The sequence below is a fragment of the Stomoxys calcitrans genome, chromosome 5 (genome assembly GCF_963082655.1).
Source record: "Stomoxys calcitrans chromosome 5, idStoCalc2.1, whole genome shotgun sequence".
NCBI lineage: Eukaryota > Metazoa > Arthropoda > Insecta > Diptera > Muscidae > Stomoxys > Stomoxys calcitrans.
Window position 1 is genome coordinate 28,211,735 of NC_081556.1, and position 15,175 is coordinate 28,226,909.

General features: G+C 36.1%; 2 protein-coding genes across 2 annotated transcripts; both read right to left on the reverse strand.

The window, feature by feature from the left end:
* Window positions 1-2,870: 2,870 nt before the first annotated feature.
* LOC106081512 (U4/U6.U5 small nuclear ribonucleoprotein 27 kDa protein) lies at window positions 2,871-8,025 on the reverse strand. Its single transcript, XM_013243518.2, has 3 exons — window positions 7,897-8,025; window positions 7,395-7,815; window positions 2,871-3,672 (listed from the first exon to the last, which is right to left on the reverse strand). The coding sequence occupies exons 2-3, from the start codon at window positions 7,652-7,654 to the stop codon at window positions 3,381-3,383; spliced, it is 552 nt and encodes a 183-aa protein (XP_013098972.1). The 5' UTR covers window positions 7,655-7,815; window positions 7,897-8,025; the 3' UTR covers window positions 2,871-3,380.
* Window positions 5,979-7,198, reverse strand: LOC106081511 (eukaryotic translation initiation factor 6). The gene has a single exon (XM_013243517.2). The coding sequence runs from the start codon at window positions 6,914-6,916 to the stop codon at window positions 6,179-6,181; it is 738 nt and encodes a 245-aa protein (XP_013098971.1). The 5' UTR covers window positions 6,917-7,198; the 3' UTR covers window positions 5,979-6,178.
* Window positions 8,026-15,175: the final 7,150 nt, after the last annotated feature.

The following is a 15,175-nucleotide window of genomic DNA, read 5'->3' on the forward strand; positions in this document are numbered from 1 at the left end:
CTTTTGCCTTTCCTTACTGGTTTTTATATGTAAATGGCAAACTTTTGGCCAATGGCAACATTTTGTCAAGGACGAGCACATTTTCAAAGATTTGAAACATTTGGGTCGGCTTTTAAATAGAGTGTTGCCAAGCATTACAAAATTTAGCTCTGATTTTATTACCAAATCTCTCCGCCGATGGGTTAGGAGTGTTGGCAAGCATTACAAAATTTAGCTCTGATTTTATTACCAAATCTCTCCGCCGATGGGTTAGTTCCTGCACCCAGTAGCGAAGACAGTTTTCAATAAAAAATTTGATGTAACAGGTTTTTACTGTTTTTATATACAAATTTTAGTGTTTTTTTTTTTTCTTAAATAAACAAGTTTCCGGAGGCCACCGTAGCGCAGAGGTTAGCATGTCCGCCTATGACGCTGAACGTCTGGGTTCCAATCCTGCGAAGACCATCAGAAAAAATTTTCAGAGATGGTTTTCCCCTCCTAATGCTGGCAACATTTGTGAGGTACTATGCCATGTAAAACTTCTCTTCAAAGAGGTGTCGCACTGCGGCACACCGTTCGGACTCGGCTATAAAAAGGAGGCCCCTTATCATTGAGCTTAAACTTGAATCGGACTGCACTCATTGATATGCGAGAAGTTTGCCCCTGTTCCTTAGTGGAATGTTCATGGGTAAAATTTGCTTTTTTTCACTTGTTTCCTTTAATTACATCAGTTGCCTCCGATACCCCTTAAATTGCTTCGATGTCCCTGTAATGAGTGATTTATTGAGAGTAAAATTTGACTCGTCTCCAAACTGAAATGCAACAAAAAAAAATATTTAAAAATATTTATAATGATAATTAGTAATTATTTGGTTTTTATTGAGCAGAATAGAAAAAATACATTTTACATATTCTATAGAAAGTACATTCATGAAAAATCCCTGCAATTTCGTTTTAAAAGCTATGTAATTACTATTTATGTGTGTGTGTGTGTGGATAAAGCCAAATGTTTTAAATTTTGTTAATATCCCTGTTTAAGCCAAACAATAACTATTGCTGTGAAGTGGTGTATACGTAAAAAAAAGGAAAACAAAAGACAAAATAAAACACTCTATATATCAGTTAATAAAAAAAGAAAACCCTAAAAAGAATTCAAGTTGATTTTTACCGCATATTCTTATAATCTTAAATTGAACGGCACTTGTGATTGAATTAACTGTTATTTTTTTTTTTGTTATATTTAACAATATTAAACATTTTTTTCAATAAGATATTCAGTTTTTTTTTACTTTTGCAAAGTATAGAAAGTTATATCTTATGTAAATATATTTTAGTTGTTTCTTCTTCTTCTTCTTGTGGTTTTATATAAAAAAATCTTTTCATCTATTTTAACAATGGTTGTTGTGTGTATAAATATAAAAATTCCCTGGCTATTGCATATTTGGTCTATTGTAGGTGTGGTGTATGATGATTGGGAGAAAATGGGTTTAAGATGTTGGGTAGGATTTAAGGATTATGGATGGGGGTTTGTGTGTGTAAATATGTAAAAAGATCACAATTTTATTAAAATCTAGTTAACAAAAAATTGTACTATTGCAGTGTATGGAGGATAAAGTGTTGTGTGTGAGTGTGTATGTAACTGTTAGAGATGTGTGAGTTAAGGTGAGGGGTTAGTGTTGTTTGTAAAAAAAAAAAGTGGAAATGTAATGTGGTGTAAGTGTTTAGTAATATTTAGTACCGATTTGTTTTGTATTCGGAATACATATTTTCAGTTAATTCAAAACAAGTTAGCATTGTTTTGTTAGTAATATGTTTAAAAAGTTACTGTAACGTCTAATAACAATATGTTTAAAGAGCCTTTGAAGTAGATTGAAAGATGAAATACCATAGTTCTGTAACAATAAACGACTGGATATAATATTGAGCCGTGGCTTGTCAAAATTTACTAAGCCTTCTTTTCAAAAAAGGATATTCAATCATTCAACGTATTTGAATACAGTTGTTCTTGTTTAAAACAAATGTTTTAAACTTGATGAAAAATAAATATATTATTATTTCAATGATTTTTCAAAGAGTATTCAGCCAAAGATTACATTTTAGCCTTCACTTAGGCGGTACCAAATTATATTGTAATGTGAGTTTTGGTGTATGCTCCAAAAAACTGGGACTGGGCTTTACATGAAAGTTATCTGATCACTCAAGGCGGATTCAAAAAGGTGGTCTCACGCGAATAGCTGTTAACAGCCGGCCAGGTTTGACGGTACTAAGATGTAAGATTTTTGTTTGCATTCTCTTTCTTGTTCTCTTCTTTCTCGCATATTCTCTGCTCCTGTACGCACACTTTCTGCACACGTATTTCCTTCACACCTAATATGGTTGAAAAGTTCCCTTATACAGGACGAAACGCATCACCCACAGTGGTTGGTGTGTTGTGATCTCTGGCTTTCCTTTTACATAGCAAGAAAAATATTCGATCATTAAGCTCGTCTCAAAGGAGAAACAAACGAGAAAGTTGTAACAGCTGGTACCACCGCTAACCTTTTGAGAAATTAAAAATTGTCTCTTTGTCCTAATGATCTTTGTGAATTAAATATCCAACTTTTTTGTATAAATAATTGCATTTTTTCAGTCAAAAAAAACAGTCTTGTGTGTTCTGGGCTTCGCTTTTCCCCTAAAATAAACTGCTTATTATCAGGTTAATAAAGTTTCAAAATTTCCCAAATTTTCATCATGAGATTTCGTAGATAAAACCAAAAAAGGATCTTACAACAAATAATTAATTGGGATTTTTGTTTGCATGATAATAACAAATTGATTTGAGGGGAGAAGAGAAAGTAAATCACAGACCAAAAGTTATTTCATCATTTTTTACGAATTTTGTAAAGAAAAAGAGGTGCGCTCTAAGGAATTTTCAATATTTCTTTTCAATTCTCTATATAATTTTTGATATTTCATCTTCAATTCTTTGACGCTTTATCCATATTCGTGTTTATATTTAAGTCGATATATATAAATAACATAACTATAATATAAACAAAATCAATATCAAACTTTTTCTTTTGTTTCAGACAATTTTGTGGAGAAACAATGAAAACAGTAATAAATCCTAACTTATAATCTATAAAACTATGAGAGAAGGAGAGGTAGGTGTGTATGGTGGTGGAAATTTTGATTTGTAAAAAATGGATAAATTTTGTAAACCGGTCTATTGCATAAAATTGCAGGTAATCTGTTATGGGAGTTCACAACAATGCTAGTGGCCACAGCGGAATATAAAAGCAACCAAGAAATTCCATTGTGGCCAATAACATTGATATGAACTTTAACAAAAAATAACATTAAAACTATTAAGCAGCAATGAGTATAGTTGTAGCCATACAAATGCCATATAAATGGCAATGCTATGCTACAAAATCCAAGGGACGATTGAAACCTCCCTTGCGATTCATGTATTGACGATACTTGCGTTTAAGGATTACATGTACTTCTCCGACATCATTGCCATCGACTTTACGATTTTTTGTTGTGTCGAACGTACAGAAACCCATGGTTTTAAGCATTTCAATTTCTTCGGCCGATTTGCCCTCCAAATCAGCTTCACTGATTTTGGGGCGTTCGGTACGTGTGTTACCACCACGGCGGCGTGATGATGTTGATGCTGAGCTGGAACCACCTCGTCCGTATGAACGTGATCTACAATAGAAATTAAAGTTAAAAAGGAATTATAAAACAATTAGGAGAGTGCTAAGTTCGGCCGGGCCGAATCTTGGGAGCCCACAACCATGGATTTTGCTTAAAGTTTACACAAAATGCACTTCGTTGAAGGACATAAATAGTTGTAGTTTACATACCAAATTTCTGCCAAACCAGGCAAAAATTAAATCTTCTAGGGGCCGTAGAAAGCTAACTGGGAGATCGCCTTATAAGGTTTTAAACAAATTTGGACAATACTTATCATGGATGTTAGAAGTCATAATGTTGAGCACACCGTACAAGTAGATTAAGTATCATTTTCTATTTTCCTTGTTTAACATTCATTTATATTTCATTATATTGAATTTTGGTAATCGACAAGAAGTGTGTGCGAAATTTCAAGCGGGTAGCCTTACGCGTTAGACCGCAGTCGTGATTTTAACAGACAGACGCACATGACTAGATCGACTTAGAATGTGGTGGACAAAACAGTAGGAACAATGGTCACTTATATTGAACAAAAAAGATAAGGCAAATATTTATATCTCAATGAAAGGCTGAACCAGAGTATTCGTAGAACTGTTGATTTCAGAATGGTGAACTAAATTTGTACATAAAATCTAATTTAATTCATTATGGTGAAATCTCCGATGAATTCACTTGGAAAAATAATAGAGACAATTATCAAAATATTGTTTTTGCTTTAGAATCGGTATGTACGACTCCTCTCGGTAAATTGTGATGCCTGCTCATCGGCTCGGAGACCACGGATACGATCGATGGATCACCTCTTTGACTCTCGGGATGCTCAATTAATTGACGGTTGAACCACCTACGGATCTCTACGGGTCACTCACAGTTACGTCGCCAAAAGTGACTGAGGTCCTGTCCTGTCATGTCTACCGGTGTTCGATATTGACTTAACAGTAGACCTAAACTTGCTTAAAACGGTACCTAAGTTACATTCCTTCAAGTGTTCCAGCCACTTATTCCGTTATGTTCGTTGACTACCCTGTTAATTTCCAGTTTCAGCTCGCTGATTTTGGCTTTATGGGGTTAGTAGGGCCGTGCAACGAATCACATCACGCTCGTCCGCGAGAACCAATGCCTGCGCCGAGAAATTGGGCCGCACTTGGAGAATATGGCCGGCTGGTATAAAGCTAGAGGCTGCTGTGTTAATGATCTCTCGGAATTTTCTTTCAGCCATTAGCACATCTGAGGGGAGTATCAGGTCACTAAAGTGGCAATTGGTGTACTCTGTGACACCGACCCCATCGGCCTTTTTCTGATTGATAAACATCCGGTGCTCAGAGGTTATGAAGTCGAGTGGTCGATCGTTGGTGAATATTATGGGGAGGTGGTCTGATCCCAAAAAAATGACGCCTTCCCCAGATACTTCACCCAGGAGATCAGGAGATGAAATGGAAATGTCTGGTGAGCTGTTGCACCTCCTCGTAATCCTAGCGGGGGCATCCTCGTTCATCGCGCAAAACGAAGAGACTTCAATCTGTTCTGCCAAACTATGCCCCGCTGGTCGTTACCAAGGTGAGAATGTAATGAAACGTGATGCGCAGGACACAACAGCCAATCGGCGATATGTATATGTTGTATAGCTCTATCTCGGCAGTACCGGACCTGACTATTCATCGGTATCATGGGAAGCTCAACAGAGAGCTACAGTCCAAAAGTAGGGGATAGTCGCGGTCGCAGAATGTCAGCGGTATAGAGTGGTTGATCTTTGTGGGAGGCCGGGTCCAATTTAGAATGCTTAAGACAATCGTAATAACAAGGCGAGTAATTGGTGACACTCCAGCCCAATTGTCTACACAAAAATTAGATAGTTTTGTCGAATACAACGTAGTTGTACAAAAATTGGTGTAATCTAAGTAAGAATAAAATAAATATACGTTTGTGTTCTGGCTTTCACATTTTCCCTAAAAATATATCGTTAGTTGTTTCAAGGAGTGTGGGGAAAGTGACATTTTGAGCACACCAGCTAATGCAGTGCTGATTTCCCCGACAGTATTCGAGGCCAGGAATCCACTTCAAGGACAGACATGCTTTTTGCGACTCAGCATAAACTGAGTAGCTGTATTATAATAAACAGCACGATATATATAGGATGACTAATATTGGATATATGTCTAAGCAATCTTTACGAAGATAAGGGTCATCTTTTCGGTTAAATACATAAAATATTTTTCATAATAAATGAAAAAACCGGTCTTTAATAAGTGCCAAAATTAGCGCTAAATATTGGATAGCCAAATAAACAGTAACAGAACTTGTTATACATACATACAAGATTGAAGTAGAAAAATTCAACATTTTATTGTTTTAAAGTATTTGTTTTCTACAAAATAAAATTTCATTACAACAGAAATTTTAAAGTCATATGTATAATTATATCAATATATAAGGAAAACATAATCTATTTAAAACAATTCCAAAATAAGGAAAAACTTGCATTCCTTTGGTTCCATGAATATTGATCTCCGTACACATTTTACGACATGTCTTCGATAAGGGCAGCACGCAATTTCGTTGTGACTGTAGCAGGTTGTGCTTGATTCAACTTAAAGACACTTTCGATCACCGAAATCTCTGTAGCAGTAGTATTCATGCCCACAAATGAAATCCAATCATTAACTACCATGCCAGCAGCCAGTACTTCACTTCCCCGATTCACTGTGCCGGCAACTAATGGAACTTGCAGGAGCGATGAAAGTTCATCTTGATCTTGAATGCTTGTTTTAGGATGCACCATGCCACCCTGGTTGCTTAAAACTGTGTATGAGCCAACAAGTGTGTTATCCGCTATAGTTTGACGGAACACCTCCACATTTAAAATATCTCCTATAATTTCTTCTGTTTCTTTGTCCAGATCCGGGTGTACGAGAGCCACATAATCATTACAGGCTATGACATTTCCCAACGCTGACAAACGTTCTTCGACACGTTGAATTTTCACTGCATCTGGTAGGCTATTTCGCAAATGCTGCAGTTCCACATCTGTTGTAGAGTTGGGCACCAAAAGCCCATTACGATTACCAACGGCAAGACGACCAATAATGCGGCAGCCTCCGATACTGGCATGAATAACTGGTATCGTCTCGGCTAATTCACCTTCGTAAATGCTATAAAATGTTTCTGAGCCGCCTATGGCTACCAGACAATAAGAGTTTGTTAATTTGCTGAAGACGCCAATGTCGTCGTTGTTTTCAAACTGCACACGCAAAGCCATTTTGATGCTTTTCCAAAATAAAATCTACGCTGATTTGTCCTTCCGCTTTCAGATAAACTTTCCAATTGATATGAAATTCAATTGGGAAACAATTTATGTATTTTAAAGGAAAACTGAGTGTATTTTCACTTCACGTGGTAATGCCGAGGCGGTCCAATTTAATAACAACACTGAATAAATGACACACTGAAGAGCAGACAAGAGAGTAAATGCAAAACTCTCTCTCTCGCAATTTGATGAAATTTAAATTTCACAACAAAACCTTTACAGTTTCCAACACTGAACACAGGCAATTACAGAGTTGTTTTAAAAGAAATATTTTCAAAACCTGGGTTACCCTGTTAAATACCGTTAAAGCGCAAATGTTTTTAAATATACAGTAATGTGTATCCATGCATATAAATATATATAAAAGGAAATCAGTATACTTATCGTTGTTTTGTTTGGTTTTCAATACACTACACTTTGCTTTATTCACCTCGAACGTCGTCGTCCACGCCCACGGCTACGACTACGGCTACGATCACGTTCTCTATTGTCCCCCCTCTCCCTTTCACGATGATGTGGTGATCGACGTCTTAAATTACGACCGGTGCTACTGGATGCCACTATTTCCACATCGCTATCAGCACCAGTGCCACCACGTTCGCGTTCTCGTGAACGACGTTCCCGTCTTTTTTTACGTTCCGTACGTTCTTTCTCACGCCGTCTGTGTGAAGGGGAGGGACTGCGACCCATTGTATTGAATATGTATGGTGGTGGGTTTTATTGTTCTTGTTGTTGCTGCAAATACAGACTGGCAGGCCACAGCTTTTGCCGCCGTTTAGGTAAACGTTTGGTTGCTTTTGTTTATGCTTGTTCTGCTTCTTTTGTTGTGTTCTTCGTATTGTTATGCTCTTCTGATAAGCCATATAAAATTTGAAGGAAAGCCAAAAGTTAAATTTTGCAATTGATAATCATTTCTACAAAATTAAACTTACCTTTCTTTCAATGCGTGTCCCACAGAATTGTTTTATGACACCGGCATTAATTAAGGAATGTACTTAAAACTAATAAATAATAATGCTACAGCTTACACGCGCGTTTTCACAGCGGTCTATAAAATTATAAAGTGAAGAAGTACAACTAATACAAACCATATGATTTTACAGTGTTGCCAATGTAAGAATTTAAGTAAGCCTAAACATTTGCGTGGAGCGCATTAATTTATTGCGTATTATAGCGCATTTATGTACCGTTCACATCGAATGATAAATCGCTTGCACGAGTTCCGTCTTAAGGCTGGTACTACGTTCCTTTTTCGCCGTTGAAACCCCACGTTTTTGCGACTACTTTTTTGAAATACAACACAAATATAAATGATAAAATAATAATACTGTTCTAGTAGTAATGAGGGAATGCCCTACTGAATGAAATCACTAAGTTTTTTTGCTTTAAAATGTAATATTTAAAAAAAGTAATCGGTGAAAATTTTCGCGGAAAGCGAACATAGTACCTTAGCCATTAAACTTTGTATAGAGTTCATTCGCGTATTTTTGAGAATACGTGCGGCAAGTGATACCATGTGTAGGGCATGTGGTGAAGATGATGGACCGTTTGGAGCATTTCCCATGGCTGAATTATTTAAAGCTTATTTTAAGCGAGCAGCTGTTAACAGCCAACGAGATTAGGTGGTATGAAGCATGGTTCACAAAAGAAAGTTAGGTCACTAGCCCTGCAGATGGAATCGTCTAATTCCAAAATTGTATCCACGTTTTGTTCCTTTTTCACATTTTAACTGTATTAATTTATAATTTACACGTTTATAATCGTGGCTGCTACACATGATAATGCAAAAAAAAAAACCAGAATGTCAAATAGAAAGTGTCCAGAAATTTGACAGCCTAGTGGGACCTTATAGGGTTGTATCGTTGATTTCGTTGTTGTTGGCCAAGTGACCCAACCTTCTTAATTCAATCATCGTATTAAGATGTAAAATTTTTGTTTGCATTCTCTTTGTTATCTTTTTTCTCGCATATTTTCTGTTCATGTATGCAAACTTTCTGCACACGTATACACTCACACACACACACAAATTTCGAACGAATAAAGTACGCGAACAGACCAACCATATGGTTTTTTTTTATGAGACAACTTTTAAATAATTCAGCCATTGTTCAGATCAAAAACTCAGTTTACACTGCTCATAAAATCCATATTTAAGGCTCTAGTCAGCTGATATTAGGTCTGCTCGCGTACTTTTCCAGTAAAAATTTGCAGGAGAGTGAGAACAGCCTTTACTCTCTTTTGCTCACGCAATCTCCGACTCTTTTCTGCTGGCAAATAATGTACTCGAACGACTTCCAGTAACAATTTGTATAAATTTGCAGAAATTTTTGAGTACATGAACACACAAATTATAAAGGCAAACGACTCGTTTTGCCTTTATAATGCATTGATTCAATAATTCAGCCATGAACCAGGATTCGCCGAATAAGGTTAAGCCAAGTGATTACATTTTGGTGTCGCTCTCCGGCAAGCCGTTCAGACTCGACTCTAAAAAGGTTTCTTATCATTGAGCTTTTACTTTTATCGGACAGCACTCTATGATATGAGAGAAATATAACCCCGCTATTCCTTAAAAAGCGTCTGAACTTTATAAAGCACACCTTTTTAATTTTACTATGCTAATTTGTATGAATTTGAGGCAGAATTCATGGTAAATATTCAAGTTTAGCCCCGATCGCTTTTCTATGCAGAGCCAAGTCAGATGGACTCTCTACTGAGCTATCCAGTACAACATTGTGCTGAATAGCTACTGATAGCGTGATCTTTCACAGTACTTTAATGTCCAATCTACGAACCCCCAGTGCAGCACAAACGAAATTTCCTCTAAAGATTCATGCGCAGACGATTTTATTAACAAATGAAGCCATTTCTATCTAATTTCTAGTAAACATTTCCAATTTTATAATGTTTTTTTCGAAAATTGTTTTAGTTAATATGCATATTTTAACTTCGTTTGTCGTTATTTGAGGTTATTTTTAAAATACTTTGTAGAGAATTTGGTTTATTTAAAAGAACATTCGGCGAAAATATAATCCAGCTTAGAGCTGTATTAACCTGAGAATCTATTAAAGCCATATATAATAAAAAAATATATAATTTTACAGTCAATTTTTTCAAGGACTTAATACTTAATTGATGCTTATATATGGTATGAGAAATTTTAATTGCCTATGAAGATTTTCTATTGTCGATTTTCAATAACTGATCATTGGATACCATAATATAGTTGTTTAAATCGTGTTGTGTTTCGGGTTCTATCTTTATAACAGCATTAGCTGTTGGCGATGAAACATTGGCGACAATATTGTTCCCCAAATGAGATCCATTCGTGATGTTCTGGTTTTGCGAAGCAATTAATGGAGCCGAGGTCAGCAACAACTGGACTCCATTTGGAGTCTGAACTTGATTGATTGTGTATGTAGGCATTAAGTTTGGCATATTGTATGAATTGGCGTGAATCGTGTTGGGCACTTGATGGTTTAGGGTTTTGGGTTGAAGTGGGCTTGTTGCAACAACATGATAGTTTTGCAATGAGCTGCTCATTACATTTTGTGTTGGTAAATATGCCACATTTGACAAGGTTGTATATTGGCGTTGAGTGGATGAAGGAGAATTACTACTTACGGTAGCCATTTGGTTCACGTTGTTTATGCTCTTTGCTTGATGGTCTTGATTTAAAGCATTACCCAATGCAACATGTATTTCTGCTCCTCCTGGTAAAACACCAGCACTAAATAAAGGCTCTGAGATGGATGCTTGGTGTGTATGCCCTTGCATGGCCACATTTGAATGGTATTTTTCAGGATTATTCTTTGCCTCGCATTCTCCATTATGTTGTAGCGATTTTTTAGTTTTCCTATTACGAGTTTTGCCAGTTATGGAAATTTTTGGAACATTTAGTGATGGTGTTTCTGAATCTGTGTCGCCATGCTTATCCTTTTTATGCAATTTCATTTTGTCAGGTCGAGAGAACTCAGTCTTGCATATTGGACATGCAAAAATTTTTCTATTATTTCCCTCGTGGAAGAGATAAGCATGTCTTTGAAAGCTGTATTTATTTTTGAAAGACTTTAACATATTATTTTGGTAGCATGGCAAACAATAAGCTACACCATCTATTATACATTGGTACTGCTGAATACTTAGACCTCGTACAGACATTTTTTCCAAATACTCGCCCTGTCCTTCATTACATTTTTGTCTTCGAGACTTTTTTACAGCTGTAGGGACCTTGCAACTATTTTCAGTAGCAATGGTGTTTTCCTGATCGCTTTGGTTTGTAGGATTGCTTATATTTTGAATACTAATAAGATCTCGAAGCTCCACTTGAGACGTTGCAACACTGTTAAAATCTTTAGTATCTTTTAATTTGAATTGAATATCAATATCTCCTTGGGATATTATTATATCGGATATAACTACTGGCTTTACATCTTGGGGCTGTGATGTTAATTCTTTTTTTATATCTTGGCACAATATCATATGCCGTGCTGTTGGCGCCAATTCATTTAAATCAGCTCCAGCTCCGACTTCCTCAATTTTCATAGCTATATATGTAGTTTTTTTTTACCGATAGTAGTAGAATGTTATTTCATTTGCCGTCGAGTTTTTGCTTTTAATTAATATATACTTTTATTTTTTATCATATTTCGTTTAAAATGCAGGATTTATAAAATGACAATCAGGGTTACCAAGTTTTTGGAAATATGATTGCTGTTTTTAATTTCGGCCTAAATAACTGCGAAGTACGGATTACCTGACAGAAAACAAACGGTTTGCCCATGGTTGAATTAACAAGGTTGGCTCACTTGCCCAGCTGATGGAATTTTCCAATTACAGAGTTGCTTTGTTTGGATTATAACATTTTTTCACATTTTGCTCATTTTTTCAAATTTTAATTGGCTTATTTTTTTTACACGTTTATAATCATGAATCTTTTGTTCCTGTGGCTTTTATACATGATAGGTTAGGTTTAAGTGGCAGTCTGCCACCAGACTCACTTAGACGTTTTCGTCCATTGTGATACCACAGGAATAGAAGAAGGGAGATGCCTTCTAGTTACTACCGTTGAACCACCCGGATCGCTTTAAAAAGCCCAATAAATTGCGAATGTTTAGATCCGCAAAATCAGACAGGTTCCCAAAGAAATGAGAACCTAAAGTGGTACTCCTAACTGCTAGTGCGGGACACACACACAGAAGGTGTTTTATAGTCTCTTCTTCTTCAATGTTCCTACGGCTTCTGCAAAAGTCGTTGCTGGCAACCTTTAGTCTGTCAGCATGTTATTACGATTAGACAGTGACCTGTCATGACGGGCGCAATGACTGAGACGTCTGTTATAGCCAATGACAGCAAAACAGTAGACCTCTTCAAGTCTATATTAGGCCATATATGTCTGGAAATAAACACATGATACTGCAAATAAAAAGTTAAATGTCAATTAGGAAATGTCCAGACATTTGGCTGCCTAGTGGGAATTTGTATTAGTCTTTTTGAAATCTTTATTATGATTTATTCTCAATTACCTAAAGATAATAATAATAAAGAAGAAAATTGTTTTGTTTTGTTGCTCTTTAATTTTGATAAAACACAATTTCCATAGTTCTAAAATTTAAAATAGGTATGTCTATTTTTATAAGGCATTCAGTATTTAAGCAATGGTCGGTGTCACCCCGTCCACTTGATACCGCTGATTGTCTATGACTGCAATTGCAGTTACCTGTGGACGCTCACGGCAGCTTTTAGATGAGCTTCTTTTAATAACGATGAACACCGCACAAATCGGGGCTCAGAGTTCCAGCCCGTGTGCTACTAATAGTTTTCCCGTGCCGGGTATTGGTATTGTAAGCATATTTTTGCCAATCTCTTATATGAATATAACATTGTAAGTGGTTCTAGTACAGCATTTTCAGCAGTAAGGACTGGTATTCTAATTTGCTTTCGGAAAAGCCGCTGAAATTTTTAATGGTTTCGCGAGCGAAATTTAACAGCAATCAAACACGTACACGTACACTGAGGACGTGTTTGATTGCTGTTAAATTTCGCTCGCGAAACCATTAAAAATGTCAGCGGCTTTTCCGAAAGCAAATTAGAATACCAGACACGGTAGCAGACGCGTTAATTAGCTACCGGGGGAAAGAAGTCCTTGGAGAACGACCGCCACCCATTGCACCCGAAGAAATCGACCTCCCCCGGCAAACCAGAGTGGTTCTGGCTCAATTACGTTCCGGCAGGTGCAGCCGCCTCAATTCCCACAGAGCTAGGATTGATGCCGACGTGCAAGATGTATGTCCCGATTGTAACCAGGGACCGCACGATACACGTCACCTGTTTAAATGCCCGGCCAGACCCACTCGACTCAGACCCAGATCCCTGTGGACGCACCCCATCTTAGTCGCGGAGTTCCTGGGTCTTGACACTCAACAGAATCAAGCAGACGAAAGATAGTACACAATAAACTGCTACAACAACAATCAAATGTTTTTTGTTTCCTTACCAAAACACTTTTCTTTATCTGCACTTATTGTTTTCTCTATTTTATATACTTTGTATCAAATAAAAAAAGAAAAGCAACCACTGAAACACACAGAAATGATGCCCGCAATAGCTTTAAGTGATGCCACTATAATAGTTTTTTTTACCATTTTCCTCACTATAAGCGGAGTACCACTTTTCCGCCTATTTGTAGCCAACGTTTCGCCGATTTTTTTTATATGGAGTTTGACAGCATTCCGCCTGAAAAGCAGAACCGAATATTCAGCTTAAGGCATAAAGTTTTGCGTGAATAAATTGAAAAAGGAGCTTGTAAGCATGTGCTAGCACTATTAATGCCAAATTTCCCCACAAAAATATAAACTTTTTCATAGTTTTTTTTTTCTTTTTTTAATTTTTTATTATTATACCTACCCACCTTTAAGCAAAATAAATATAAATGCTTTGTATTAGTCTTTTTGAAATCTTTATTATGATTTATTCTCACTTACCTAAAGATAATAATAATAAAGAAGAAAATTGTTTTGTTTTGTTGCTCTTTAATTTTGATAAAACACAATTTCCATAGTTCTAAAATTTAAAATAGGTATGTATATTTTAATAATTGTCGGTTTCAAGAACACGATGGATTTTTGTTCTTCTCAAATTACATGCTATGGCAGTTATAGAATGGATTTAATAACCTTAAGATGGAAACATATTTGGTTATTTAAAACCAAACGTTATTGCAAAGTGACCTTTCTCCTTTGATATCATAACGTAAAAAACTAATGCTAAATCGAGTTTACAATATGCGTTAGGTAAGGTATATTCGACAGCTTTTGGTTGTGTGTGTATTATATTGTAGTTAAGAACCATACCACACACAAACAATGAAAAATGGCGCGTACACATACACAAAATCAGAGTTGCACTAATCGCTGATTTTGACAGATAGTGCACTCAATATTTTGTTGTTGGGCAACTGCCACTACCTCTAAATGAATATATCTTGGATACTATAGCATTTTACTTTGTTTTTTTTTTTTTTGGATATTATCAATTTAAGGCTGGTACTATGTTCGTTTTTCACCGTTGAAAACCCAGGTTTTTCATGATTACTTTTTTGAACGATACACAAGAACAATGATAAAATAACAATTTTATTAAATTTTTTACCATAAGTAAAGAGGGAAAGTCCTACTGAATGAAATCAGCTTAATATCTATTAACTAAAAAAAATTTATCGGTGAAAAATATCGCGAAAAGCGATTATAGTACCAGCCTTTAAGCGAAGCGCTCAATGACGACTTATAAAAAGTTTTCACAAATAAAACTATCCTAAATCGATTGATAGATTTGCCAAGTCTTTCATCACACTAGGCAATTCTACTTGTGGAAATTTTAAGTTCAAACTAGAAATTACAGCTACATGATATTTGTTTTATTGACAGCTCATTACATTATTAACAAGACACCAACAGCATTTGTTTCTGAATTAAAAAAAAGAGTTCAAGCGTAAAAGTGTGATTGCGTTATATTTGGCTGGAAAATCACAACCGGCTTTTGTTGGCGAACTTTAACATATCAAAGTGAACAAAATGTTTGTGTATTTCAACTATAAATCGTCATAATAATGTCTAAAACAAATAACAACAACACCTGAATCGGTGTGGCGAGTGAAGGCTGGAGTTGAACGCAATCGACACCATTGTGGCAATCTAATAGCTAAAGATTTGA

What these genes read in the sequence shown, in the direction of transcription:
- LOC106081512 (XM_013243518.2), bottom strand. Translation starts at nt 7,654, where the DNA reads ATGGGTCGCAGTCCCTCCCCTTCACACAGACGGCGTGAGAAAGAACGT. An exon ending in CGTGGACGACGACGTTCGAG is followed by an intron (nt 3,673 to 7,394) that starts GTGAATAAAGCA and finishes TTTCTATTGTAG; the next exon opens with ATCACGTTCATACGGACGAG.
- LOC106081511 (XM_013243517.2), bottom strand. Translation starts at nt 6,916, where the DNA reads ATGGCTTTGCGTGTGCAGTTTGAAAACAACGACGACATTGGCGTCTTC.